Source organism: Bufo gargarizans, chromosome 3, assembly GCF_014858855.1.
Source record: "Bufo gargarizans isolate SCDJY-AF-19 chromosome 3, ASM1485885v1, whole genome shotgun sequence".
In the NCBI taxonomy this organism is placed as follows: domain Eukaryota; kingdom Metazoa; phylum Chordata; class Amphibia; order Anura; family Bufonidae; genus Bufo; species Bufo gargarizans.
The window spans coordinates 100437331-100465047 of record NC_058082.1 but is presented as its reverse complement, the minus strand read 5'-3'; the positions used below and the strand labels follow the sequence as shown (position 1 = coordinate 100465047).

Below are 27717 nucleotides of genomic sequence, written 5' to 3'. Positions count from 1 at the left end.
GTTGAGGCAGCATGTAGACACACATCCATCCTTCACAATAGCAAGGGCCCGGGTTACCAGTGTGCAAGTCTTCATTTCTTCTTGGTAAGCGGGCTCAATCAGGACCTCTAGTCCATTCAGTTGTCAGCAGCATCAATAATTGTTCTTGTCGAGGTGGGATCTTCACCGGGGTCCTCTACAGCACCCTCACGTGTCCAATGGGCTGACCGGACATGTTACCCTTTTTCACAGACTACAGCTCCTCACCATCTGGTGTAGAACCTTCTGGATTGGCCAGTGTGTGGTGGCCTGTTGCCAATACTTCAGCCCTTCTTTGGCATAGAGTTGATGGTCTAGGTCTCTCAGCACGTTCATACCTAGCGTCACGTCCATCCCTCTCCGGGACAAATGGTCCACCAGCACAACCCCCTTCTTGCTGATGTCTTGCCCAAACAGCCGGACCCGCATCCAGCCTTTCCCTCGGACGTCCATCTCTCTTTTATTGGCAGCCGTCAGCCTTATGACGCTCCCGTCTTCTGGCTCCATCATATGTCATAAGGCCCCTTTCACACGGGCGAGTATTCCGCGCGGATGCGATGCGTGAGTTGAACGCATTGCACCCGCACTGAATACCGACCCATTCATTTCTATGGGGCTGTTCACATGAGCGGTGATTTTCACACATCACTTATGTGTTGCGTGAAAATCGCAGCATGCTCCTCTTTGTGCGTTGCGATGCGATGATCCAAAATGACTGTCCACCGACGGTCACCATACAACCTGACAGGGCTTCTTGAGATGTGTAGAGAAGAATGGGAGAAAATCCCCAAATCCAGGTGTGAAAACCTTGTTGTCATACTCAAGAAGTCTGGGGGCTGCAATAGCTGCCAAAGGTGTTTCAGCTAAGTCCTGAGTAAAGGGTCTGAATATCTGTGTCAATGCAAGATTTTATTTTTTCCTTTTCAATAACTTAGCAAAGATTTCTAATATTCTGTTTTCACGTCCTCATTATGGGGCATTGAGTGCAGAATGATGGGGAAAAACCTACATTTTTATTTCAGCACAAGGTCGTAACATAACATAATGCAAAAAAAATAAATAAAATGAAAGGGTCTGAAGATTTTCCAAATGCATTGTATTTGATTGACAGAACAGACATGTGAATGAACTCGATAATGACAGTCACATTCCTAATAATAGGATTATGTAAATGACTGCATTTCAGTGCTGCAGTGCAGTCAAGCATTACATAGTAGGTGAATGGAAATAATCTAAAACAGATTTTATCTAAATAATGAGAGTATGGTAATCTACATCAGACTAGTAATGGCTCATTAAGCTGGTTGCTACATAAAGATGTGTAAACCGCTGACGTGCGTCTGTGATGTGAGAATCGCTCTGGGAGTGCGTAGACTTGGTGCCTATCCGTGGGTGGGAGCGCCGGTTCTAATCTGCTATAGTACATCAGACTCCATCATGTCTTTTTTGTGAGTGGGTGGTTGTGTAAAACTACAGGTGTAATAGGCGACATTACGATTTCTTCATTCTCTTCATAATTAACTGGGGAGAAATACACTCAGTGCTTCTACGTGCTGCAGATCTTAGCAGGGGAAACAATTATTAAATATTCATTTTGCTATTTTCGTATAACTGGGAAGAAATGACTGCATGCCTTTTAATGCACGTATCATAGCAACTTACATTATGCGGAAATGTTATTTTGTTTGTGTAACAATTAAATGCACATTACAGGAAACAGACTAGATGTGGTTTGATGTGTTTTTCCTAAAGATACTGTACGATATACGGTAAACATTATATACTTTCAGGAACAAAAGGGTTAATGATGGGTTCTCCAATGATGGCCTATTTTTGGAATGTTGCAAGGATGGTGTAAAAATGTAATTTTCACAAGTTTTAGGCTACTTTTTTTTAGCATATGGGCAATTATAAATGACATGCAATGATGGCCTGCACATAGATGCCACTGGTGTGTGCATGGGCATAACCTTAGCCCATAGCACTGGGGCCCAATCAGGCACAAGAACATTGTACCTCCTTGTAGGGAATAACAATATGGTGGCTTTTTGCTATAATGTTAGTCTTCTGATTTATAGTGCTATTATGTATACCTTTAAATATTGTTTCTTATGCTTTAAAATTTTTTTATTTTTTTTTACACTAGGTGGTGACGGGCCCCATCTTATTTTGCTGTTGGGCCCTATGAATTGTAGTTATGTCCCTGTACTCCATTTTTCACTGATCCATTGCCCAGAAATGTGTTAATATTTGCATATTAAAATGTTGCCTTTTTTACAGACGCAAAAAAAAAAAAAATATGGATCAACCAGCAAATGGAGCAAAGTACAGATATATTCTGAGGGTACGAACACACAGTGTGGTCGTGATGCGGTCATGATGCAGTTAGGAACTGTAGCATCTCATTTTCCAATATTAGTCAATGGGAAAATAGGTTTCTGAGATAGACCTGGTACTTTCAAAGTTTTGATGACTGCACCTGATTGACCACAAATAAGACCTGTCCTGCTGCTTGTGGCTGCTAACTGCATGATATACAGCATACAATTGAGTAGCTTTTGTGGAATATGTTTTACCACAAGTATCACTATTAGAAGTTAATTCACAACAGTTCAAACAACCACGGCAGACAAAAACAAACCCTAAAGGCATGATTATACATGTGGTAACCGACCACGTGTTTCCTAACTGCACCATGACTGCACCGTGTGGCCATGACCTTAATGAAAACCTGATCCAGAATCTTCTGGATCTCAGACTCGGCCCAAGGTTCACCTTTCAACAGGGCAAAGACCCTAAGCACACTGCCAATACAACACAGGAGTGACTTTAGGACAACTTGACTATTAACATCTCTGGAGAGACCTGAAAATGGCTGTCCACTGATGGGCCGAAAATTCACAAATCCAGGTGTGCAAACTGGAGGCTGTGATCACTGCCAAAGGTGTTTCAGCTAAGTTTTGAGTAAAGGGTCTGAATACTTATGTCAATGCAAGATTTAAGTTTTTCCTTTTCAATAACTTAGCAAAGATTTCTAATATTCTGTTTTCATTTCCTCATTATGGGGCATTGAGTGCAGAATGATGGGGAAAAAAACATGCATTTTTTTAATTGTAGCACAAGAACATTGTACCTTTCTGAATAACAATATGGTGGTTTTTGCAATAATGTGAGTCTTCTGATTTATAGTGCTATTATATATACCTTTAAATATTGCTTCTTATGCTGTTTTATTTTTTTTTTACACTAGGTGGTGACTAGAGATGAGTACAGTTTTAAAAAATTTGATTTGACTGTTCGCCGAATTTTTGGGATTTTTTTTTTTCAATACAAATTTATTTGCGGTAAATTTCATTTAAAAAAACGGTTATTTCCTGGCTGCAGAGAGCTTTATAGTGGTGTAGAGCACTGTGCCTTGCAGTAACACAAATAGGGAGTCTGCACTGATAGTGAAATAATACTGTGAGTCCGTATGACATCCAGATGACAGGCGTCGCTCTTAGAATCACTGCACACTCCACTTATTTGGGCTGTCACGGGGCCAAAACTGACCAAATAACTGAAGTATGAACTCAGCCTTAGGCCTCATGCACACGACAGTATTTTTTCACGGTCCGCAAAAACGGGGTCGGTAGGTCCGTGATCCGTGACCGTTTTTTCGTCCGTGGGTCTTCCTTGATTTTTGGAGGATCCACGGACCTGAAAAAAGTCGTTTTGGTGTCCGCCTGGCCGTGCAGAGCCAAACGGATCCGTCCTGAATTACAATGCAAGTCAATGGGGACGGATCCGCATGACGTTGACACAATAAGGTGCAATTGCAAACGGATCCGTCCCCATTGACTTTCAATGTAAAGTCAGGAGTCCCTTTACTTTCACACGGATCCGTCTGCATTATATTGTTAAAACATTTCTAAGTGTGAAAGTAGCCTCAGACGGATCCGTCCAGACTTTACATTGAAAGTCAATGGGGGACGGATCCGTTTGAAAATTGAGCCACAGTGTGTCATCTTCAAACGGATCCGTCCCCATTGACTTACATTGTGAGTCTGGACGGATCCGCTTGCCTCCGCACGGCCAGGCGGACACCCGAACATTTTAACTTGAAGCGTCCCCATCACCATGGGAACGCCTCTATGTTAGAATATACTGTCGGATATGAGCTACATCGTGAAACTCAGATCCGACAGTATATTCTAACACAGAGGTGTTCCCATGGTGATGGGGACGCTTCAGGTTAGAATATACTGAAAAACTGTGTACATGACTGCCCCCTGCTGCCTGGCAGGTGCTGCCAGGCAGCAGGGGGCAGACCCGCCCCCTCCCTGTTTTTAACTCATTGGTGGCCAGTGCGGCCGCCCCCCCTCCCTCCCCTGTAGTTAACTCATTGGTGTCCAGTGGGCCCCCCCTCCCTCCCCTGTAGTTAACTCATTGGTGTCCAGTGGGCCCCCCCTCCCTCCCCTGTAGTTAACTCATTGGTGTCCAGTGGGCCCCCCTCCCTCCGCTGTCGATAATTCGTTGGTGGCCAGTGGGCCCTCTCCCCTCCCTCCCCCTCCTAATTAAAATCGCCCCCCCCCCCCTATCATTGGTGGCAGTGGTGAGTACCAATCGGAGTCCCAGTGTAATCGCTGGGGCTCCAATCGGTAACCATGGCAACCGGGACGCTACTGCAGTCCCATTTGCCATGGTTGCTTAGCAATTTGTAGAAGCTTCATACTTACCAGCGAGCTGCGATGTCTGTGACCGGCCGGGAGCTCCTCCTACTGGTAAGTGAAAGGTCTGTGCGGCGCATTGCCTATAGCACAGACCTGTCACTCACCAGTAGGAGGAGCTCCCGGCCGGTCACGGACATCGCTGCTCGCAGGTAAGTATGAAGCAAATACAAATTGCTAAATACAAATTGCTAAGTAACCATGGCAACCGGGACTGCAGTAGCGATGTCCGTGACCGGCCGGAGCTCCTCCTACTGGTAAGTGACAGGTCTGTGCTATAGGCAATGCGCCGCACAGACCTTTCACTTACCAGTAGGAGGAGCTCCCGGCCGGTCACAGACATCGCAGCTCGCTGGTAAGTATGAAGCTTCTACAAATTGCTAAGCAACCATGGCAAATGGGACTGCAGTAGCGTCCCGGTTGCCATGGTTACCGATTGGAGCCCCAGCGATTACACTGGGACTCCGATCGGTACTCACCACTGCCACCAATGATAGGGGGGGGCGATTTTAATTAGGAGGGGGAGGGAGGGGAGAGGGCCCACTGGCCACCAACGAATTATCGACAGCAGAGGGAGGGGGGCCCACTGGATAAGATCAGATCCGTCTGTATGAAAGTAACCTACGGCCACGGATCACGGACACAGATGCCAATCTTGTGTGCATCCGTGTTCTTTCACGGACCCATTGACTTGAATGGGTCCGTGAACCGTTGTCCGTCAAAAAAATAGGACAGGTCATATTTTTTTGACGGACAGGAAACACGGATCACGGTCTCGGCTGCAAAACGGTGCATTTTCCGATTTCCGAAAGTCAATGGGTCCGCGAAAAAAAAACGGAAAACGGCACAACGGCCACGGATGCACACAACGGTCGTGTGCATGAGGCCTTACAGGTCGATGTTAGCGCCAAGAGAAAGCGCACTCCTTTTACACCGTCATCTGCTGATTCTACACAGATGTCTACAGAACCTGTTCTGTTAAACGCTTATACAAGTAGAGCCCCCTGACTGAGTGGAGAGGGTGTCAGCAGCAAGTTTGTGTTGACGTCACTGATTATTTTGCCCTTCCTCTGATCCTTCAGAACAATAACCCTCAAAAAATGGATCCTGTCTGTTGAGCATCTGCCTTCATTCGGCATTTGGTCAGTAATCCATCAGTATTGCTAATGCCAAAAAAAAACAGGAGCGTATCCAAAACAGATGACATGTGAATGGAATACTTGCATGTCTTCTGTGTTTTGTACCCACTCCTGCTTTTGGCTACCAAATCACAAGAGAATTCTGATAGGACCCCATACTGGCCTTACAGCTGCTACACAGACAAGTTCCGTTGTGAGTCTTATTTTTCTTTCCTTCTGACAGACCAGAAGAAGGGTCAAATAAATGAGGATGTCAGCCAGGCCAAAAGGAAAAATAGTGGCCCATTCATGAAGTGGGGAGGGTGGAAACAGCATGAGAAGTCCACAGAGTGGCCCTATCACATAGTGGTGAGGTGGAAGCAGCATGAGACGACCACAGAGGGGCCCAATGACAGAGTCTGGAGGTGGCGGCAGCATCAGGAGGAGGCCACAGAGCGGCACAATGACAGTGTGGAGATGGCAGCAGCATCAGGTGGCCACAGACTGGCAAGGTGACATAGTGTGGAGGTGGCAGTAGCATGAGGAGGCCACAGAGTGGCAAGGTAACAGTGTGGAGGTGGGTGGGAATATGAGTACCAGCTGAAGATAGTGGGTGAAAGAAGGAGCACTTAGCATCAGATGTGTGGCATCAGGCGGGTGGCAGCATCAGAATAGTAGCTGAGGCAGGTAGCAAGAAGAAACCGGTCTCTTTTGTGTAAGTGTTGGTGTGGCACCATGGATGATCTAGTCTGATGCATCAGGCACTGGTGGGTGGAAACCTTGGCTGATCCATGCCTGATTCATCTTAACAAAGGTCAGTCTCTCCACATTTTGGGTGGACAGGCGAGTTCTTTTTTGTCTAACTATGACCCCCGCTGCACTAAACACCCATCTGATGACACACTTCTGGCTGGACAGGACAGTTTGTCCAGGGCAAACTCTGCCAGTTGCAGCCACATATCCAGTTTGTCTGCCCAGTAGTCCAGCGGATCTTCAATGATGGCTGGCAGGGTGCACTACAAGTATGCCACCACCTGCTGATGAGTAGTTTCTTCACTATGCAGTCGAAGAAAGCTGCTCATCATTGACTCTAGACTCCGGTTGCTGCTGATGGAGCTGATACTGCTCCTGCCACCCCATCCCTCCCCAGTAGCCATGGCAGTGGAGCGTGTGCGCAGAGGGCCCCCCCTGTCAGACCTGCGAGAGGATGGACGATGAATGTCTCTATAGTAGTTCAGTTTGTCCTCCCTCTCAGCGGGTGTAAAAAAGGCCCCTATTTTGGACCAGTAGAGAGGGTCCAACAAGGTAGAGAACCAGAAGTCAGCCCTCAGCTGTCACTACGCAAGCAAGTGAGCATGCAGTCTCTTAGGGACTCCCTGCCTCCATTACCACTGCATACTGCCACGGTGTGTCTGGGTCCTCTGCCTCATCTTCCTCATTGCCCTGTAGCTCCTCTGGCTGGTCTTGCTCCTCCTCTTCTGTCACCTGTGTAGAAAAACCACCCATTTCACTACACATTGCTTGTGCTGGTGTGGCTATGCAAGAACCACATTCACCCAGTGGGCTATAAAGGACATGTATTGTCCCTGACCGTAGTTACAGCTCTTCACGTCAGCACTGCCATGCAGTTTGGCAGACACCAACAGGCTCAAGGACTGGCCCACCTTCTGTTCTACATGTGTGTGCAGGGCTGGTACTGCCTTTTTGGCAAAGAAATGACAGTTTGGGACTCTCCACCTCGGCTTGGCACAAGCCATCAGTTCTCCAAAAGGTGCAGACTCCACCACTTGGAAAGGGAGGGACTACAGCACCAGCAACTTGTACAGGAGCACATTCAGCTTCTGCGCCGTTGGATGAGTGCATGCATACTGTTGTCTCTTGGCAATCGTTTCGATGACCGATTGCTGACGGAATGACTGACAAGGAGTAAGAGGGCGAGGAGTAGGAGCATGAGGACCAGCGGATCATGGCAAGGACAGCTCCCTTTGGCTGAGGTGGTGGATCCTTGACTGCCTGAAACTGGGTGCGTGCCACAGAGTGATGCAGCAGCTGCTGCTGCAGGCTGGACCACCACACCGGAGCCACGGTTCTCCCATGCCACTTTATGGTTACGCAGGGCTGTGGTGCCAACATTATATATATATATATATATATATATATATATTTTTTTTTTTTTTCCACTAATATACACCACAAAAGGCTTTACAACAGATAACTGCACAGCTGAGCAGCAAATATATTTTACTTTTGTCACTAATACATGACAAAAAGGGCTGAAAGTTTAGCACTTCACCACACAACGGTTAATAAGCCCTTTTTTCCCCTCTAATACAAGCGAAAAAATGCTTTAGAACATAACTGCACCGCACAAGGGCAAATAAGACATAGAAATATTTCCTCGTAATGCCTGTATCAAACAGCACTTGCACCCTAATAAGAACGGTTTGCTGGAATTACAGAGCTGTATAATGGTAATTTGGATCCCCAGTCAGTGCAGCAAGGTGTAATAGGATTGTTCCTATTACCCAGGCTGTAACCTTCCCTACTGAGACCCGGTTCAACATAAATACTGTGGAATAATTCCTCCCTATCCTTTCACTACACCTTGAATAATCTTTCCCTGCACTTGTAAATCATTTTTTTTAGCACAATGAAGTTTTTTTCTAACTGTCCCTAGCACCTGCTGATGTCTCTCCCTGCACTAAGTACACTGGAAAATGGCAGAATCTAAGATGGCTGAGGCTATTTATAGGGCTGTGACATCACAGGGCTGGCTGGCTGCTGATTGGCTGCATACATGGCATTGTGTGGTGATCCCGCCTTCCCAGAGTTCCTTGCTCCATGTCCTCACACATGCAGCAGCATTTTAGGAAAAAATGTGATTCGTTACCACGAAGCGTGAGGAAATTCGCATTTGGTGCGAATCAAATTTTTCCTGAAATTTAGATCGAATTCCACTTCATCAGCTTCGATTTGCTCATCTCTAGTAGTGAAGGACCCATCTTATTTTGCTGTTGGGCCCTATGAATTGTAGTTATGTCTCTATGGTCCATTTTTCACTAATCCATTGCCCAGAAATTTGTTAACATTTGTTAACATTTGCATATTAAAAGGTTGCCATTTTTCACAGATGCAAAAAATGAATCAACCAAAGCAAAACGACTTGACTTCAATTTGGAACTTTTGCAACCTCAATCTCGGACATGTGAATAAGGTCTAAGTTAGGCCTCATGCACACGACCGTTGTTTGAGTCCCCATCCGAGCCGCCGTTTTTGCGGCTCGGGTGCGGACCCATTCAATTCAACAGGGCTGCAAAAGATGAGGACAGCACTCCATGTGCTGTCCTCATCCGTTGCTCCATTCCGTGGCCCGCCAAAAAAATAGAACATGTCTTATTCTTGCAAACTATAGTGATGACAGTAGTAGACAGTTGGGGCATGCTGGGAGTTGTAGTTTTGCAACAGCTGGAGAGCCGCAGGTTGGCCATCCCTGCTATATATCAACGCCTATGATAGTAGTAAGTGATAGCATGTAATGCTGCCGTGCAATAGGACTGGTTGAATTAAGGCTGCCTAGCCCTGATCTTGGAGACGCAGTGATCTGTAAATCATCTGTGACTGATAGCATTGCTTCCACATTATTCACCAACTGTTTATAGACCACCGCATCACAATATCAGGGTTTTTCTTAGGATATCAAGACAGCATTTCAGTAAGAAAATATGCATCGGCTGTTTCTATATTTAGAGGCTAATAGACACATTCCATCCAGACCTCCAGTAGGTTATCCATCTATACAACATGAGAAAGGATTTACATGAAGTAGTCTGCCACAGGCTTTTATTCCATCCCATTGACTGTGTAGGGCAGAGAACGCTAACAGCTGCCTGTATAGCACCATGTGTAGTAATGCTGTGCCTATAGCTGCAGGCGCCCTCTGCCGTCAGCTCCCTGATGGTGCCCTATCTATGTATAGACAGAGATCCATCAATCAAAAGAGGGGCCGATAGGGCAGCATGAACAATGAAGTGTTCCCTGTAAGTAATGGAAATGTCAAAAACTTCCCACACAGGTCCCCTTTACCTACTGTGTTAACAGCTATTCTCAACGCAATTGTCCTTAAAGGACAAAGTCGATTTAAAATTGTTTTTGGTGGAAAACCTTTATCATCTGCACCTTTCAAATATCATAAAAGACTATTGTATTTCTCCAGTGAAAGGGAACATGATAACCCTATGCCTTCCGCAGGCAGTAAATGAACCGCTATCCTCTAGACTCTGCACTTCGCCACATTTTTCTGTTTTGTGTTTCGACATCTGAGATTCCTTCCCTTGTGATGAGAAGTGACTCATTCACTGCGTAATGGACCTGCAGACTCAGATGTGGATTTGGAAATTACAAAATTGCATCAAGCAATTTAATACAACATAATCACAGAGTTTGTAATGTGCAGAGCGTCTTACAGAGCAAATGCTCTTAGATACACTGCCTGTCCAAAAAAAAAGTTGCCACCTGGATTTAACTAAGCAAATAGTTATGAGCCTCCTATTGGATAATTACTGCATCTGCGATTATCTTTCAGCTGGCAACAAGTTATTTAACCCCAACTGGTGCAATGAGTTGCTTCTTATTTCTTAAACAACCATGTTGAAAGACACATCTCGTGGTTGTGGAAAAGATGTTAGTCTGTTTGAGAAGGGTCAATCATTGGCATGCATCAAGCAAAGAAAACATCTAAGGAGACTGCAGAAACTTCTAAAATTGGGTTAAGAACTGTCCAACGCATTATTAAAAACTGGAAGGATAGTGGGGACCCATGGTATTTGAGGAAGAAATATGGTGGGAAAAAAATCCTGGATGATCGTGATCGTCGATCACTTAAACGTGTGGTGAAATCAAATCGAAGAAAAACAACAGTAGAACTCAGGGCTATGTTTAATAGTGAAAGTAAGATCATTTCCACACGCACAATGTGAAGGGAACTCAAGGGATTGGGACTGAACAGCTGTGTAGCTGTAGGAAAACCACTAATTAGTGAGGCAAAGCAGAAAAAAGGCTTCAATTTGCTAGGGAGCATAAAGATTGGACTCTGGAGTAATGGAAGAAGGTCATGTGGTCTGATGAGTCCAGATTTACCCTGTTCCAGAGTGATGGGTGCATCAGGGTAAGAAGAGAGGCAGATGAAGTGATGCACCCATCATGCCTAGTGCCTACTGTACAAGCCTGTGGGGGCAGTGCTATGATCTGGGATTGCTGCAGTTGGTCAGGTCTAGGTTCAGCAACAGTATGTGCTCCAAGAATGAGGTCGGCTGACTACCTGAACATACTGAATGACCAGGTTATTCCATCAATGGATTTGTTCTTCCCTGATGGCACGGGCATATTCCAAGATGACAATGCCATAATTCATCAGGCTCAAATTGTGAAAGAGTGGTTCAGGGAGCATGAGACATCATTTTCACACATGGATTGGCCACCACAGAGTCCAGACCTTAACCCCATTGAGAATCTTTGGGATGTGCTGGAGAAGGCTTTGCTCAGCAGTCAGACTCTACCATCATCAATGCAAGATCTTGGTGAAAAATTAATCCAATACTGGATGGAAATAAATCTTGTGATATTGCAGAAGCTTATCGAAACAATGCCTCAGCGAATGCGTGCCATAATCAAAGCTAAAGGCGGTCCAACTAAATATTAGAGTGTGTGACCTATTTTTATTTTGGTGGCGACTTTTTTGGGGGACAGGCAGTGTATAATTGCACTTTATTTTAAACTAAATCTTGTTTCTTCCTCCGGATAGGTCATCTGTATCTGATCGGTGGGGGTCCGACACCCGGGACCCCTGACAATCAGCTGTTTGAGAAGGCACTGGCGCTCACAGAAGCGCTGCAGCCTTTTCTCTGCTCGCCAAGCACAGCATTGTCCATTAGATATTGCAGCTCTGCCCATTCACTTCAATGGGGCTGAGCTGCACCTAGGTCATATGACTGATGAATGTGACGTCACATGACCTAGGGAAAGCTGCTGGTCTCTAATCATAATCCTCTGTCAAAAGGCACCACAATTTAAACGTGAAGTCCCACTCCCCTTTATCGCTGTAGTATGATTGTGGCAAACCATCACTAATGAAGATCTCACAATATAATGAGCATAAGGCTGAAAACACACAGGCATTTACTGAGCTTTTTTTTTGCACTTTTGAGGTTTTAGTTGCAGTTTTGGTGTATTTTTTTTAGGTAGAAACGCCAGTCAAGAAGCCACTTGTGCAGCTAGCCTCTGAGGAACCAGTGTAGAGGATGGGAGTGGTAGTTGCCGTGATGATATGCTGTATTACAGTGTACTCCCTGGATATCAGTGCAGTGGAAAGGTAGTTTGAAGAATGAGGCCAGAAGTAAACGTATAACAGTCTCTCATACTCAGTGCTCCTTACATATACTATCCTGTTGATAACTCTTTCTTGCACTTCTGGCTAACAGCAATAAGCTGGCACTTGTAGATATAGGTGTCCACTGTGTAATGTAGGTTTGAAGTTGCTCTGGCGGATCCCTCCAATAGTTCCTCATCTATCCCCATTGAGATTATACTGGAGTGGATTGTTATATTTTAAAGTCTGGCCAGACTATTTATTATTGTGTTTTTATCGAGTTTGCTGTTTACTACTATACTGTTTATTAATTTGATCAAAATACCTTTATTAATAAAGTACCACCCACTCCAGATATCAGCGAGTACCCAGCCTTTCCTTGATATATTGTTTTTTTATAGATTGGGTGAATCTGTTGGCTGAGAGCACCCATCCGGGGGACCTGACACAGTAGTGCTACTTTGACACATTTTTCACCACTTGTAGATATAGGTGTCCACTGTGTAATGTAGGTTTGAAGTTGCTCTGGCCTGGATGCTATCTAGGTGATGGGTGTCCAAACTGTATTCCCTCACCTGCAGCAGAATCTGTAAAGCTGTGGCTTGCTGGTCACTCTGCTGTCTGGATCTTGCTGTAGATTTCCAGTTATGCTGGTGCTCTTGGAGTTTACCTGGAGTAGTGGTCTCATTGGGCTAGGAAGTTAGAAACATCTTGGCATGTAACAAAGATCTCCAGCTCCATTGAGGACATCATCAGGGTACAATGTGTCTTTCTACCACCACCTCGTTTTGTATAATATGAGCATTGGCCAGATGCCATGTTGGTAGCTGGACGATGGGGAGCTCACTCATTTTTTCATGGCTTTGGTGACTGTTACTCTACTCTGCATGCTATCTTTTGTATTTTATCATAGTTTAGTAAACTTTTTATGCACTAAAGCTGCATTTATTAACGGCTCTCAGGATTCTCTGCAATACAAGGACATAGACATCATGTCACATGAGGCTGCTCAGGGACAATTGCAAAATAACTATTTCCAATAATCAGAGAACAGAATTTACACTAGCTTTACACAATACAAATCCAGCAAGCACCAATATCAGTTTAATAACGTGTCAATCTGACAATAGTGTTACAATAGTGAAACAAACTTTGCATATTAACAAGAAACCTATCACAACGACCAATAGGGGCCACATAAAGCAATATACAACCTATAATACGTGATGTGTTAGCCCAAGTAATAAATCATCACCAAACAATTAATATAAATATAAAAGTTTATTGATGTCAACATTTAAAACACAATATACATGATTGATACAAGTTATGGTCCATAAAATCCAAGGAGGAACAAATAACAAGTGAGGGGGCAAAAATACCTGGGAAGGGGAGGCAAACTGGCACTGCACAGTATATCAATACATGATTATATAAAGTACTAACATTAGGGCATATAAAATCTAGAAGTCAGACCACATATATGGTATTATAAACAAGTAAAGTGCAAGTGCATGGCCCAAATGTAGCAGCATTACATAGTAACAGTTAATAAAACAGGCAGACACCAAGCTACCCACCTTCCCAGTGCCCCCTCACTTACCCTACACGTATCGCCACCAGGCTTCGTCAGGGGAAGTGGATAACTTGTATCCATCATGTATATTGATTTTTAAATGTTGACATCAATAAACTTATATTTGTATTAATTGTTCGGTGATGATTTATTACTTGGGCTAATACATCAAGTATTATAGGTTTTTAAACTATAATTATTGTTAAACTAAGGTTATTATTGTTAAACTAAGCCAGCTTGATAAGTCAATAGTAATAAGTCAGAGCAACTGGACATTTTTTTATGTTTTTTGTTGAAGACGGTTTGCTAGTCATCTGACTGGCTTTCTCAATGAAAATGGCTTATACGAGAATTTTCCAGAATTAAATACTGGAGACCCATGCTTCAGTCATGGAAGTAAGATAATTGATTGTATTTGCATAAATGAAGCTATTAGTGTGATTAAACTGCCTTGGGACAGGTGTTAGAGCAGCATTGTAAGTGGCAGACAACAGATCTTGCACCCCTCCACCTTCATTCAAGTTTGGTTTCTCCAATTGAACAGAAAAAGCTTCTCTCACACCTCTTTTAAATTAGTCCTCCTCTGTTTCTGAGATACAAACCATACTATCATCAAACAAGGTACATGAGTCTCCAGTATTTAATGCCGGAGAATTCTTGCACAAATCATTCTAACAACTGGATGACTAGCTAAATGCCTTCAAGACAAAAAAATTTATGTCCATTTCCTCTTATTATCACTGATATACCATGACTTGGATGAATGAGAACCTTCACAAACACACCAGCACAATAAGCTTTTGTCTTAACTCGCCAAGAATTACTTTAACATGCGCTGTATTTGTAGTTTAGAGGGACTTTGGTATAACTGGTTTGAATAAAATTGTCCATTTGTATTGTAGTCTTTCTCTGCTTTGCACTTTAGGTAAAATTTAACATCCCATTCTCATTCTATACTTTTATAACATTGAAGGGTTTGTCCATTTTCTTATGAAATTCCCAAAATGCCAAAAAAACTGATGTGTACTGGCCTCACTGCTGCATGTGAACACTGAACACAATGGTGTTCATATTTACCCATGTGACTGCCTACCTGGCTGCATTCTCTTCTGAGCGCATGCTCAGATTCACAAGGTTCTGCAGAGGAAGATGCAGCCAAGGAGATGGTCACATGGATAAATCAAGTAACCACTATCATCCTGACAACCATTCATGAGGCGACCCATATGCCCTAACTGTGGGCAGCAGGGGGGCTTCAATTTGGTTGCTCCGGTAAGCCACGAGGCATTTTACCCCTTCCTATGTCAGTAGACATTAGTTTGTGGCTTTTTCGAAATGTCATCAAAAAGTGAAGAAATATCAATAGGAAATACCATAATATACTGATCGTTGGGGGGATGGGGGTCAGACAACCCACCATTACATGTGGTATTTGCTGCTCACATTTCTGTGGATTTTAGCCTCTCCATTGCAAAGGGTGAAATCCATGATGCAGATCCAGAGCATAAATTGACAGATCTCAAATCTGCACCGTAGGTAAATTTAGCTGCAGATTTTCTACATAGCTTGTCAATGAGATTTCTGGAAATCTCACCCACTTTGCCGATGCTGTACAACACTGAGGATTTGCTGCACAAGTATCCACACAGACAAATCCTCGGCATATCCGCCACTTGGTAACCCACTCTCACTATACTCTTTGTATAGCAGCACTACTGGCCACCAACTGTACAGTATACTGCAACATAGCCCCCCGTTCACTTCGATAGGGCTATGCTACAGTTACATGTGGAGGAAAAGCTGCAAAGGTGGGACAGCCCTAAGACAATTCCAGAATAGGCGAGGTTCCCGGCAATTGAACCAACATTGATCAAAAGGTTGTGACATATTCTAGCAATAGCCCATCACTTTCTCTATAAAGAGGTTGTCAGAACTGGACAATGTCTTTTTGTTATCCCTGAAGATAATTCATCACAAAGGTTCTACACTGCTGAGATACCAACCGTAATTCTTGAAGAAACCCAGCGGCACATTTTCAATTTGCTTTCTTTGCCACCACAAAGTAAATGAAGCATTATACAGTTCCTATTCTATTAGGCCAGGCATGTCCAAACTGCGGCCCTTCAGCTGTTGCAAAACTACAACTCCCAGCATGCATGGATATCTTACAGCTATTAGGGCATGCTGGGAGTTGTAGTTTTGCAACAGCTGGAGGGCCACAGTTTGGACATGCCTGTATTAGGCTCTCAATAGTATGCATGGACATGGTAGATCCTCCAGAGTGAGAAATGCTAAGACTCTTAAAGGGAACCTGTCACCATGAACCTGCAGGCAGCATGTTATAGAGCAGGAAGAGCTGAGCAGATGTATAGTTTTGTGGGAAAAGATTCAGTAACATTTTTAATTTATGTATTTAAATTCCTGCTCATTCTGGGCTTTGAAGTCAAGGAATCGGTCCTATCAGTGACTGACAGCTATCTCTGCATACACAGTCATAGGGGGAAGGTTGTGAATCACTGATAGGACCGATTCCTGGACCTCAAAATCCAGAATGAGTAGGAATTTAAATGTATAAATTAAAAGTTACTGAATTTTTTTTCCTGCAAAACTTCATATCAATCTGCTCAGCTCCTCCTGCTCTATAACATGTTGCCTTCAGCTCAGACACCACGTTCAACATGACTGATTCCCTTTCAATAATGCCTATATTATCTTCAGATTCCCTTTTTGAAAATGTAGTTTATAGTTCAGAAAAGATTCATATATGATCATGTCTATAAAAAATGACAGTCATAAGATGCAGAAATACAAACCACGAGGACACATAAAAGTCTATCAGCCAGCGGGTACCTTTCATGGTGGGTGTTGTGCGTGACACTTTTTTCCTCTGGTGTGGGGACATAGGTAAAGTAGACTGTAAGAGACAAAGAGGTAAGCATGTTGTCAGATATCAATTTGACATCCTGAATGGTGTACGAATCAGTCATTATGCCTATTCTTGAATGGATTCAGCTGCAATTGCCAAGAAATGTCCTAATCGATAGGAAACCAGGACATAATCTGAAGCTCTCTCTTTCTCCAGACGCTTACCGATCCTTTGTCACTTTAACACAAGGTATTCTTTAAGCCAATAAATAAATGATGAGTCACGTATTTTTGAAACCTAGAAATAAAGCTTTCAGAGATTATTCTTACGTGAGCCGTCTGTTATAGAAATCGTCACAATCTTGAAGGCTCACTGGTGAAGAGTTTTCCAGTTTTCCAGAATTAGGGTGGCCATGCACAGTAGATAAATGTTGGGCAAGCCCATTCATTATGAACAACCATGGGGGATCCTGACTTTCCCCTGTTGGCGGATGTCGGGGGGGACTAGGTCTGAGTGGTTGAATTTTAGCTGTCCGATCCTTTTGTTCACCAGGAGATAGCTGCTTCAGAGGCTTTCTCCCGTCTCCACATTCACAACACATGCACACTTGGCCAAACCAGGCAGGCATGTTTCTGGGAGGATCAGTAGAGAAACCTTAAGGTACGACTATACGGCGCGGTCGTGATCCTGTCTAATCGCGGCCAGCTGCGGTCAAGAACTGCTCGGCCAATTAGGCCGCAGCTGTCTGACATTTAAAGGAAACCTGTCACCAGGATTTTGCGCATAGAGCTGGGGACATGGGCTGCTAGATGGCCGCTAGCACATCTGCAATACCCAGGTCCCATAGCTCTCTGCGCTTTTATTGTGTTAAAAAAACGTTTTGAGTGATATGCAAATTACCTGATATGAGTCCTGTATCCGGAGATGAGTCAAGCGGAAAGGAGCCCAGCACCGCCCCGCATCCTCCGAATCTCCTTGCTGGCTGACGTCACAGAGCTGGAGCGCCGAAATCTCGCGATGCGCGAGCTAGCGCATGTGCAGTGTCGGCATCATGTTCATTCCCTGTACTGGCATCAGCACAGGGAACGAACTACGCATGCGCTAGCTCGCGCATCGCGAGATTTCGGCGCTCCAGCTCTGTGACGTCGGCCAGCAAGAAGGAGACTCGGAGGACGTGGGGCGGTGCTGGGCTCCTTTCCGCTGGACTCATCTCCGGCTACAGGACTCATATCAGGTCATTTGCATATAAATCAAAACAGTTTTTTAACACAATAAAAGCGCAGAGAGCTATGGGACCTGGGTACTGCAGATGTGCTAGTGGCCATCTAGCAGCCCATGTCCCCAGCTCTATGCGCAAAATCCTGGTGACAGGTTTCCTTTAAGAAAGAAGCATTCAGACCTTCTATACAGTGCTGTCGTCTTTAATTAAATATTATGCTAATTGGCTAGGCGGGACTTGATCTCAGCTGGCTGCAACCCATCCGGATGAGCTTCCGTTTTTTTATTTCTCACTATAAGGGTCCATTCACACGTCCGTTGTTTCTTTCCTGATCTGTTCCATTTTTTGCTGAACAGATCTGGACCCATTCATTTTCAATGGGTCCTGAAAAAAGGTCTGACATTGTGCTGTCTGTTTTTTTTCAGGACCCATTGAAAATGAATGGGTCCAGATCTGGTCCAGATCTGTTCAGCAAAAAACTGAACAGATCAGGAAACAAACAACGGACGTGTGAATAGACCCTTACAGTATATCTTGGCACACTTTAAAGTGGAATCGCCAAGCTGCCTCTTTACCGTAGCCTCATATGCAGCACTTCACTTTACCACAATAGTGTGTTCCCAAACACTAGAAGGGAGATTTATCAAACTGGTGTAAAGTAGAACTGGCTGTGTTGCCCATAGCAACCAGATTACATGTTTCATTTTCCAAAGGAGCTGTGAAAAATGAAAGGTGGAATCTGATTGGTTGCTATGGGCAACACAGCCAGTTCTACTTTACACCAGTTTGATAAATCTCCCACTATCTGCTTTTATAACATGAAGCTCCTGTAATTGGTATATCTAATTAACCCTTGCAATATGTGCCAGGGTTCTGGTTATGGGCATAACTACAATGGTAGCAAGCATAGTATTTGCTAGGGTGCCCAACAGATAAGGGGGCCAAACTTTACTCGGTGCAGCTGGAGATCACCATGGAAGTTGGGATGGGGAATTTGTTGTGCAAAGCAAAAAGTAAGGTCATGGTTGTACTGTGACAGCACTGTGCTAATTATCCAACTATTATATCACTTTGCTAATTACCCCGCTATTATATTGTGATAATTATCCAACTATTATATCACTGTGCTAATTACCCTACTATTATATCACTGTGCTAATTACCCCGCTATTATATCACTGTGCTAATTATCCAACTATTATATCACTGTGCTAATTATTCCACTATTATATCACTGTGCTAATTATCCAACTATTATATCACTGTGCTAATTACCCCACTATTAGATCACTGTGCTAATTGCCCCACTATCATATCACTGTGCTAATTATTCCGCTATTATATCACTGTGCTAATTATCCAACTATTATATCACTGTGCTAATTATCCAACTATTATATCACTGTGCTAATTATCCAACTATTATATCACTGTGCTAATTATCCCGCTATTATATCACTGTGCTAATTATCCAACTATTATATCACTGTGCTAATTACCCCGCTATTATATCACTGTGCTAATTATCCAACTATTATATCACTGTGCTAATTACCCCGCTATTATATCACTGTGCTAATTACCCCGCTATTATATCACTGTGCTAATTATCCAACTATTATATCACTGTGCTAATTATCCCGCTATTATATCACTGTGCTAATTACCCCGCTATTATATCACTGTGCTAATTATCCATCTATTATATCACTGTGCTAATTATCCAACTATTATATCACTGTGCTAATTACCCCGCTATTATATCACTGTGCTAATTACCCCGCTGTGCTAATTATCCATCTATTATATCACTGTGCTAATTATCCAACTATTATATCACTGTGCTAATTACCCCGCTATTATATCACTGTGCTAATTACCCCGCTATTATATCACTGTGCTAATTATCCAACTATTATATCACTGTGCTAATTACCCCGCTATTATATCACTGTGCTAATTATCCAACTATTATATCACTGTGCTAATTATCCAGCTATTATGACTTCACTTTGTTAATGCAGTGTCCTCACAGCATGCGTGGATGTCACTGTATTTCATGCATTATATTCTGTGTAGTGTCCCATAGGGTCCATTCGCACATCCGCAGAATGGCTCCGCATCCGTTCAGCAAATTGTGGGGCAGAAATAGATGCGGACAGCACCCATTGTGCTGTCCGCATCCGCATTTCCGGAGCACGCCCCCGATGTTCCGGATCGCGGCTCCGGAAAAAAATAGAACATGTCTTATTAGGCAGTTCTATCTGGGTGCCGGCTGGGTGTATTGCGGATCCGCAATACACTATGGATGTGTGAATGGACCCATAGGCTGTATATGGAGAGTTGGAGTTTCCCTTTACTGTGGCTAGGCAGAGCTGGAACCGCCATTTCCTCTCTAGAGAATGCTCATCAAGAGAATGCCAAGAGTGTGCAAAGCAGTAATCAAAGCAAAAGGTGGCTACTTTGAAGAACCTAGAATATGACATATTTTCAGTTGTTTCACACTTTTTTGTTATGTATATAATTCCACATGTGTTAATTCATAGTTTTGCTGCCTTCAGTGTGAATCTACAATTTTCATAGTCATGAAAATAAAGAAAACTCTTTCAATGAGAAGGTGTGTCCAAACTTTTGGTCTGTACTGTACATAATACAGACAATTGCACTAATCATAAACAAGATGAGATACAAGCTGGTACAGAAGGAGAGAGGGCCCTGCCTGTGAGGGCTTACAATCTACATGGTATGGGAGAAGGACACAGTAGGTGTGGTTGAAGTTGGTCATGGTGGTATAGAGGCAGCAGGGTCACTGGTTGTAGGCTTGTCTGAAGAGGCATAGGAGTAATAGGATGAGAGGTGGATTAGTCGGGCAGCAGAGTTGAGGATAGATTGGAGGGGTGCGAGAGTGCTAGATGGAAAGCCACAGAGGAGAGTGTTGCAGTAGTCTAGGTGGGAGATGATGAGGGCATGTACAAGCATTTTCGCAGATTCAAAGTTAGGCCTCGTTCACACTTCAGTGTTTGGTCAATGATTTCCATCAGTGATTTGTGAGCCAAAACCAGAAGTGGAGACTCCACAGACATGAGGTATAAAAGGAAAGATCTGCTCCTGTTCTGTGTTTAGAGTAGCACCTGGTTTTGGCTCACAAATCACTGATGGAAATCACTGACCAAACACTGAAGTGTGAACGAGGCCTTAAGGAAAGCGCGGATGCGGGAGATGTTTTTGAGTTGGAGGTGGCAGGTGGTTGAAAGGGCTTGGATGTGTGGTCGGAAGGAAAGGGCGGAATCCAAGGTCACTCCAAGGCAGCGGACCTGGTTGAGCGGGGAGAGTGTTCAGCCATTGATTGTGATAGATAGGTCTGTTGGGGGGGTTGAGCAATATGGAGGAAAGATGATGAATTCTGTTTTATCCATGTTAAGTTTTAGAAAGCGAAAGGCATAGAAGGATGATATAGAAGATAGACATTGTGGGATTCTTGATAGTAAGGTGGTGATGTCTGGACCAGAGAGGTAGATTTGTGTGTTGTCAGCATAACAGTGATACTGAAAGCCATGGAACTCTATGGGCTGTCCCAGGCCAAAAGTGTAGATAGAGAAGAACAGGGGTCCTAGGACAGAGCCTTGCGGGACACCAACAGAGAGGGAATGAGACGAGGAGGTGGTGCGGGAGTAGGAGACGCTAAACGTCCGATCTGTAAGGGTATGATGTGATCCAAGAGAGGGCCAGGTCAGTGATGCCAAGAGATGAGAGAGTTTGCAACAGAAGGGAGTGGTCAACAGTGTCGTAGGCAGAGGACAGTTCAAGGAGAAGGAGGACAGAGTATTGTTTCTTGGTTTTGGCTGTTAGTAGGTCATTGGTGACTTTGGTAAGGGCAGTCTCAGTCGAGTGTTGGGGTCGGAAGCCAGATTGTAGGCAGTCAAAGAGGGAGCAGGAGGAGAGGTGAGAGGACAGTTCAGAATGGACATGTTGTTCAAGTAGCTTTGAGGCATACGGAAGAAGTGATATGGGGCGATAACTGCACAAAGAAGATGGGTCAAGTGAAGGCTTTTTGAGAATGGGTGTAATAGTAGCATGTTTAAAAGCAGAGAGGAAGACACCAGAGGCTAGTGATAAGTTGAAGAGATGAGTTAGGGCTGGGATAAACATTGTGGTGAGGTTAGGGATGAGGTGGGATGCGATTGGGTCAAGTGCACAGGTGGTCAGATGAGATCTGGAGAGTAGAGTGGAGAGTTTTTCTTCTGTAATAGTGGAGAAGCAGGTTTTGGGAGAAGCAGAAAGTTCAGCAACCATATAAAGAGAATTACAGAGCATTTTTCAGAGGAGAGTAATGCACCTAAACTGAGGCTACTGACTTATCTGCATGTGATGGAGGTAAACAAGCTTCAGGCTTCCCATCACCTAAAAGAGCTGCCTGATTACCCGTTTGAAAACTGTACTATACTGAGGAAGACACCTATATCGCAAGATTGAGAGAAATCAGTTGCACCCTTTGGTTGATTTGGGAAGATTGTGCAGACTATAAGAAGGAGACTCAGCCCTCTATCTCCATATACAGCTCTGGAAATTGCATATGCTGACTGTATATGTACCTAATGTGTACAGTGCTTGTGTGGATCATTCATTCACTGCTGCAATAAAGTACAATGAACTTGTGGCATCAAACCTGGCTTCATCATTGACTCAAGTTTCAGGGAACCCTTCCTTGCACTTTATAGCAACCACTAACACCACAAATACCCATAAACACCGTCAGACAATAAAACCCCAATACCTAAAGGTAGATAAAGATGCAGCCTTCCCATTACTACTCAGCCCAGGAAGCATCCGAACTGTGGGTACTACTACTCCTGTCGTCCACACCGTTCCTGCAGCTCTCTACACTAATTATCCAACTAGTATGACATCACTGTACTAAATATCCCACCAGTATGAGATCATTATGCTAATTATCGTACTATTATCACATCTCAGTACTAATTATTCCCCTAGCATTACATGTTTGTGCTAATTATCCTAATATTATGACATCATTGTGCTAATTATCCTATTATTATGAGATTACTGTGGTATTTATCAGGTACTAGCAGAAGGACCTGGCTTCGCACGGGTATATTTCATCTATTTCATTTAATGTTTCTGTGTGTCGTTAAAATATATTCACAGTATCCGCCATAACAGTGACCTCTACAGTACCCCACCCCCTTAACAGTGAACTCCACATCCCCTCACCCCTTAACACTGACGCCCCCACAGTCCCCCGCCTCCTTAAAATGGGACCTCATCAGCAGCCCATCCCCTTAACTTTGACCTTCACAGCAGCCTGCCCCTTTAACAGTGAGTTTCACAGCACCCCACTCCCTTAACATTGATCTCCTCAGGGGGCTTCCCCTTAACAGTGACCTATACAGCACCCTGCCTCTTAACACTGACCTCCACAGGGGACCGTCCCCTTATCTGTGACCTCCACTGTAGCCTGCCCCCTTAACAGAGACCTCCACAGCACCCGTCTCTTTAACAGTGACTGCCACAGTACCCCGTTCCCTTAACCGTGACCTCACAGCACCCTGCTGACTTAACAGTGACCTGCACAGCAGCTGCCCCTTTAATAGTGTCCCCTGCCCCCTTAACAGTGACCTCCACAGCAGCCTGCCCCCTTAACAGTAACATCCACAGTGAACACCCCTTTAACAGTGACCTCCACAGTGCTCGCCACTTTAACAGTGACCTCCACAGCAGCTGACCCTTTAATAGTGACCCCTGCCCCCTTAACAGTGACACCACTGCACCCTGCCCCTTTAAGGCTAGGGCTAAATGACGACATGTGTCACGCAACATGCGACATGCGACATGCTGTAACTGCGAAATGACAGTCGCAAAAAATCCATCCAAGATGGATGCATGTAGCAGTGTAGTTGTGCTCTATGTGTCATGCGACATATTATCGTCGTGTAGCCCTAGCCTAAAGCTGACCTACAGCAGTGAAGAAAAATGGCTGGGTTGTTATGGAAACCTGGAGTAAAACTGTGTGTATGTGAGCGTCTATTGGCTGATAAGGGACATGTGACCGTGTGTATGGCAGTTGGGATATGAGGAGAAAGACTTGCAGACTTCTATTGGCTAATGCAGGTAATTTTTTGGGAATATCTCAGGAATAGTACATCCTAGAGAACTGAGTCTCCGTCTAAAACCTTCCCGTACACCTGATGTACCTGTGTGCCAAATTTGGTGAATATCGCTCCATTCGTTTGGTCGTGCATAAAGAACAAACATAAAGACATCCAGACAGACAGAAACTCTATATATAAGAGACTAGCCAAAGGACCCGACTTTGCACGGGCATATTTAATTTTATGTTTCCGTGTGTCGTAAAAAAGATATCAACAGTTTCCCCCATAACAGTGACCTCTACAGTACCCACCCCTTTAAAAAAGACCTCCACAGTGCCCGTCTCTTTAACAGTGATCTCCACAGTACCTGACCCTCTAACAGTGACCTCCATAGTGGCCGCCCCTCTAACATTGACCTCCACAGTGCCTGCCCCTTTAACAGTGACCTCCACAGTGCTCACCCCTTTAACAGTTACCGCCCCTTTAACAGTGAACTCCTCAGTGTCCGCCCCTTTAACAGTGATGTTCACAGTGCCCGCCCCTTTAACAGTGACTTTCACAGTGTCCACCCCTTTAAGAGTGACCTTCATAGTGGCCACTCCTTTAGCAGTGATCTTCACAGTGCTCGCCCCTTTAACAGTGACTTCCACAGTGCCCGCCCATTTAACAGAGACTTCCACAGTGCCCAGCCCTTTTTACAGTGACCTCCACAGTGCCCGCCCCTTTAACAGTAACTGCCCCTTTGATAGTGACCTCCACAGTGTCCGCCCCTTTAACAGTGACCTGTGCAGTGCCCGCCCCTTTAACATTGACCACCCCTTTAACAGTGACCTTCATAGTGGCTGCCCCTTTAACAGTGACCTTCACAGTGCCCGTCCCTTTAACAGTGACTTCCACAGTGCCTGCCCCTTTAACAGCAACCTCCACAGTGCCCACCCCTTTAACATTGACCACCCCTTTAACAGTGATCACTGCCCCCCTGCATGTAGCACTGAATATTTAAAGACCTGCAAACTTCTAAAACCTGTGATCAGTTGTTATGGCAACCTGGAGTAGGGCCTGCAAGCTTCAATTGGCTGATAAGGGACATGTGACCGTGTAAATGGCAGTTTGGATTTAAGTGAAAAGCTTGCTGGCTTGTATTGGCTAATGCGTGTTATTTTTGGGGAATATCTCAGGAACGGTACGTCCTAGAGAGCTGAAACCGGTCTAAAACCTTCTCTGACACCTGATGTATCTGTGTGCCAAATTTAGTGAAGATCGGTCCAGTCATTTGGTCGCACATAAAGAACGTCCAGACAGATGTCTAGACAGACAGACAGAGACAGACAGAAACTCATTTTTATAATATAAGAGATTATCAGTTATGACATCACTGTGTTAAGTATTTTACTTTTATGACATCACTGAGGTCATTATCCTACTACTATGACATTTATTACTGTGCTAATTACCCTACTATTATGACATCACTATGCTTATCATCCCACTATTACATCATCACTGTGCTAATTTACAAAGGAGCAATGCCCTACTCCAAGAGGTAGCAATTGCAGATACTATGTCATCTAGATGCTCATCTAGACTGTATTTAATCTAATAATGAATCCTTCTTGATCTGAGAAAGGTTGAATTTGATGGCCCTGTGTCTTTTTCAACCTATGTAATCATAACACTCCTATAACATCACTGTGCTAATTATCTCACTATTATATATAACGTCACTGTGTGCATTAGGGTACTTTCACACTAGCGTTTTTCTTTTCCGGCATAGAGTTCCTTCCTAGGGGCTCTATATCGGAAAATAAATGATCCCTTTTATCCCCATGCATTCTGAATGGAGAGCAATCCGTTCAGGATGCATCAGGATGTCTTCAGTTCAGTCTTTTTGATGTTTTAGGACGGAGAAAATACCGCAGCATGCTGCAGTTTTCTCTCCGGCCCAAAAAAACGGAAGACTTGCCTGAGTGCCGGAATTTTTTTCCATAGGAATGTATTAGTGCCGGATCCGGCATTGCGGTATTTTGAATGTGCAGACCTTTAAAAATGTGAAAAAAAATAGAAATGGATCCGTTTGTCCGTATGACAAACGGACAGAAGGATCCGTTCGTGAAAAGCATTTGTGAGACGGATCTGCATCCGGATCCGTCTACAAATGCTGTCCGTTTGCATGCAGATTTCCGGATCTGGCAGGCAGTACCGGCGAGGGCACTGCTTGCCGGATCACTATTCCGCAAGTGTAAAAGTACCCTTATCCCTGCACTGTAACATTACTACGTGTGTTTATGTGATATTATTAGGGTTGAGTGAATCAAAGTATCCGAAGTGGACTTCGATCCGAGTTTCAGGGAAAATTTGATTTGCCGCGAAGCCGAATATCCTTGTGCCTCGTGGTAATTTTCCCTCAAATGGCGTAAAAAAAAAAGCATACTCATCTCGTCCATTTGAAAGCAAAGAGGCCACCTGGATTGAAGACCCCGCGCGAAATCTTGTGCACAGTGATGTATGATGTCATCATGCACCACGCGAGAATTTGCGTGAGACCCTCAACCAAGATGGCTGCGGCAGCCTCTTTAACAGTGACTAGTATTTTTTTTAACCCCTGAAAGGCCCCCTTTTTTTTTTACATCAGATCCTGTTATCAGTGATGAACGCGGCCATATGAGGGGTTAAATAATGCTGGGATCTCCGTTCCTCGTCATTGCACCCACTACTTACAATGAAATGTGCTTTGCGATGAAGCAGCCGAATTGAAGTTTTCCTAACTTCGCTCAACGCTAGATATTATGTGTGCATTAGGGAAACCAGAATTATCACAAGCTTTTCAGGTTCTGGATTTGCCGTTGGAGGTGATAGTGGTGAAGTACGGCAGAATTCCCGGTCTTATTAGGGGGCGCCATGGTTATACCCCTGCTTCTGGTATAAACAAGGGACCATTAAAGATCTGTTAGATGATAGCCCCTTGCCCTGGTTCTCCTGATCACAGGGCAGAGTAGACCTTATTCAGCATGGCTCCTACCTCTTCATTACCGTCAGGATGAAGCTGCCTTCTGTCCAATACTACAGTGACCATGGCAGAAAGCGTTGCAGTGCGGCGTGCATAAACTCATCTCTAAATATCATTTTATTATCAGTTTGATGCATATCATTGTATTATACCAGGGGGCTATTTATTAACCTTCACTTGTTCTCTCCTTTGGCTTTTCTATAAAACTGGACCTCCTCTGATCTATCTATTATCCCCCATTTGTCATGGTGCATGGAATATTGAATAACTGACCGAATCATGCAGCAGATGGGCGCTGGCCACACGAGAAATATCATTCATATTATAGATTTTTCATTTAACCTTTCATTACCATGACACTAACTGAGGACAAAAGCATGATGGTCCAGACTGAGCTCATCTGAAATGTAGCAATGTCCCCCATGGCTTGAGACCTGTGAATTATGGTCTGACATCCATTTCATGATGGATGAGAGAAAGCTGGAGGATCAGTCAGTGTGACAGTAATCCTGTTTTCACTAGTGTGAGAAGAGGAATTCTCTAATCTCATGTCAGCCCCAGCTTCATAAGTGCATCCATCACTCCAGCCAAATCACCCCGTGTGCCATGTAGAGAAATCAGCGGGCAAGAGCCTTGTCTACACGCTGTGATATCAGAGAATTAATGTGCATTTCATAGACTTCATTTTACACAAGATCATGTGGTCCATCTGATGGGGAGACCTCATAAG

At 44.1% G+C, this 27717-nt stretch overlaps 1 protein-coding gene across 2 annotated transcripts in view; it reads right to left on the bottom strand.

The window, feature by feature from the left end:
• The window catches only part of PPP1R1A (protein phosphatase 1 regulatory inhibitor subunit 1A), a 247717-nt gene that overhangs the window by 38587 nt on the left and 181413 nt on the right, over positions 1 to 27717 (bottom strand). For both annotated transcript variants that reach the window (XM_044286654.1, XM_044286656.1), the window contains one exon: positions 16636 to 16699. In XM_044286654.1, the coding sequence (XP_044142589.1) occupies positions 16636 to 16699 (64 nt within the window). The remainder of the gene's footprint in view (positions 1 to 16635; positions 16700 to 27717) is intronic.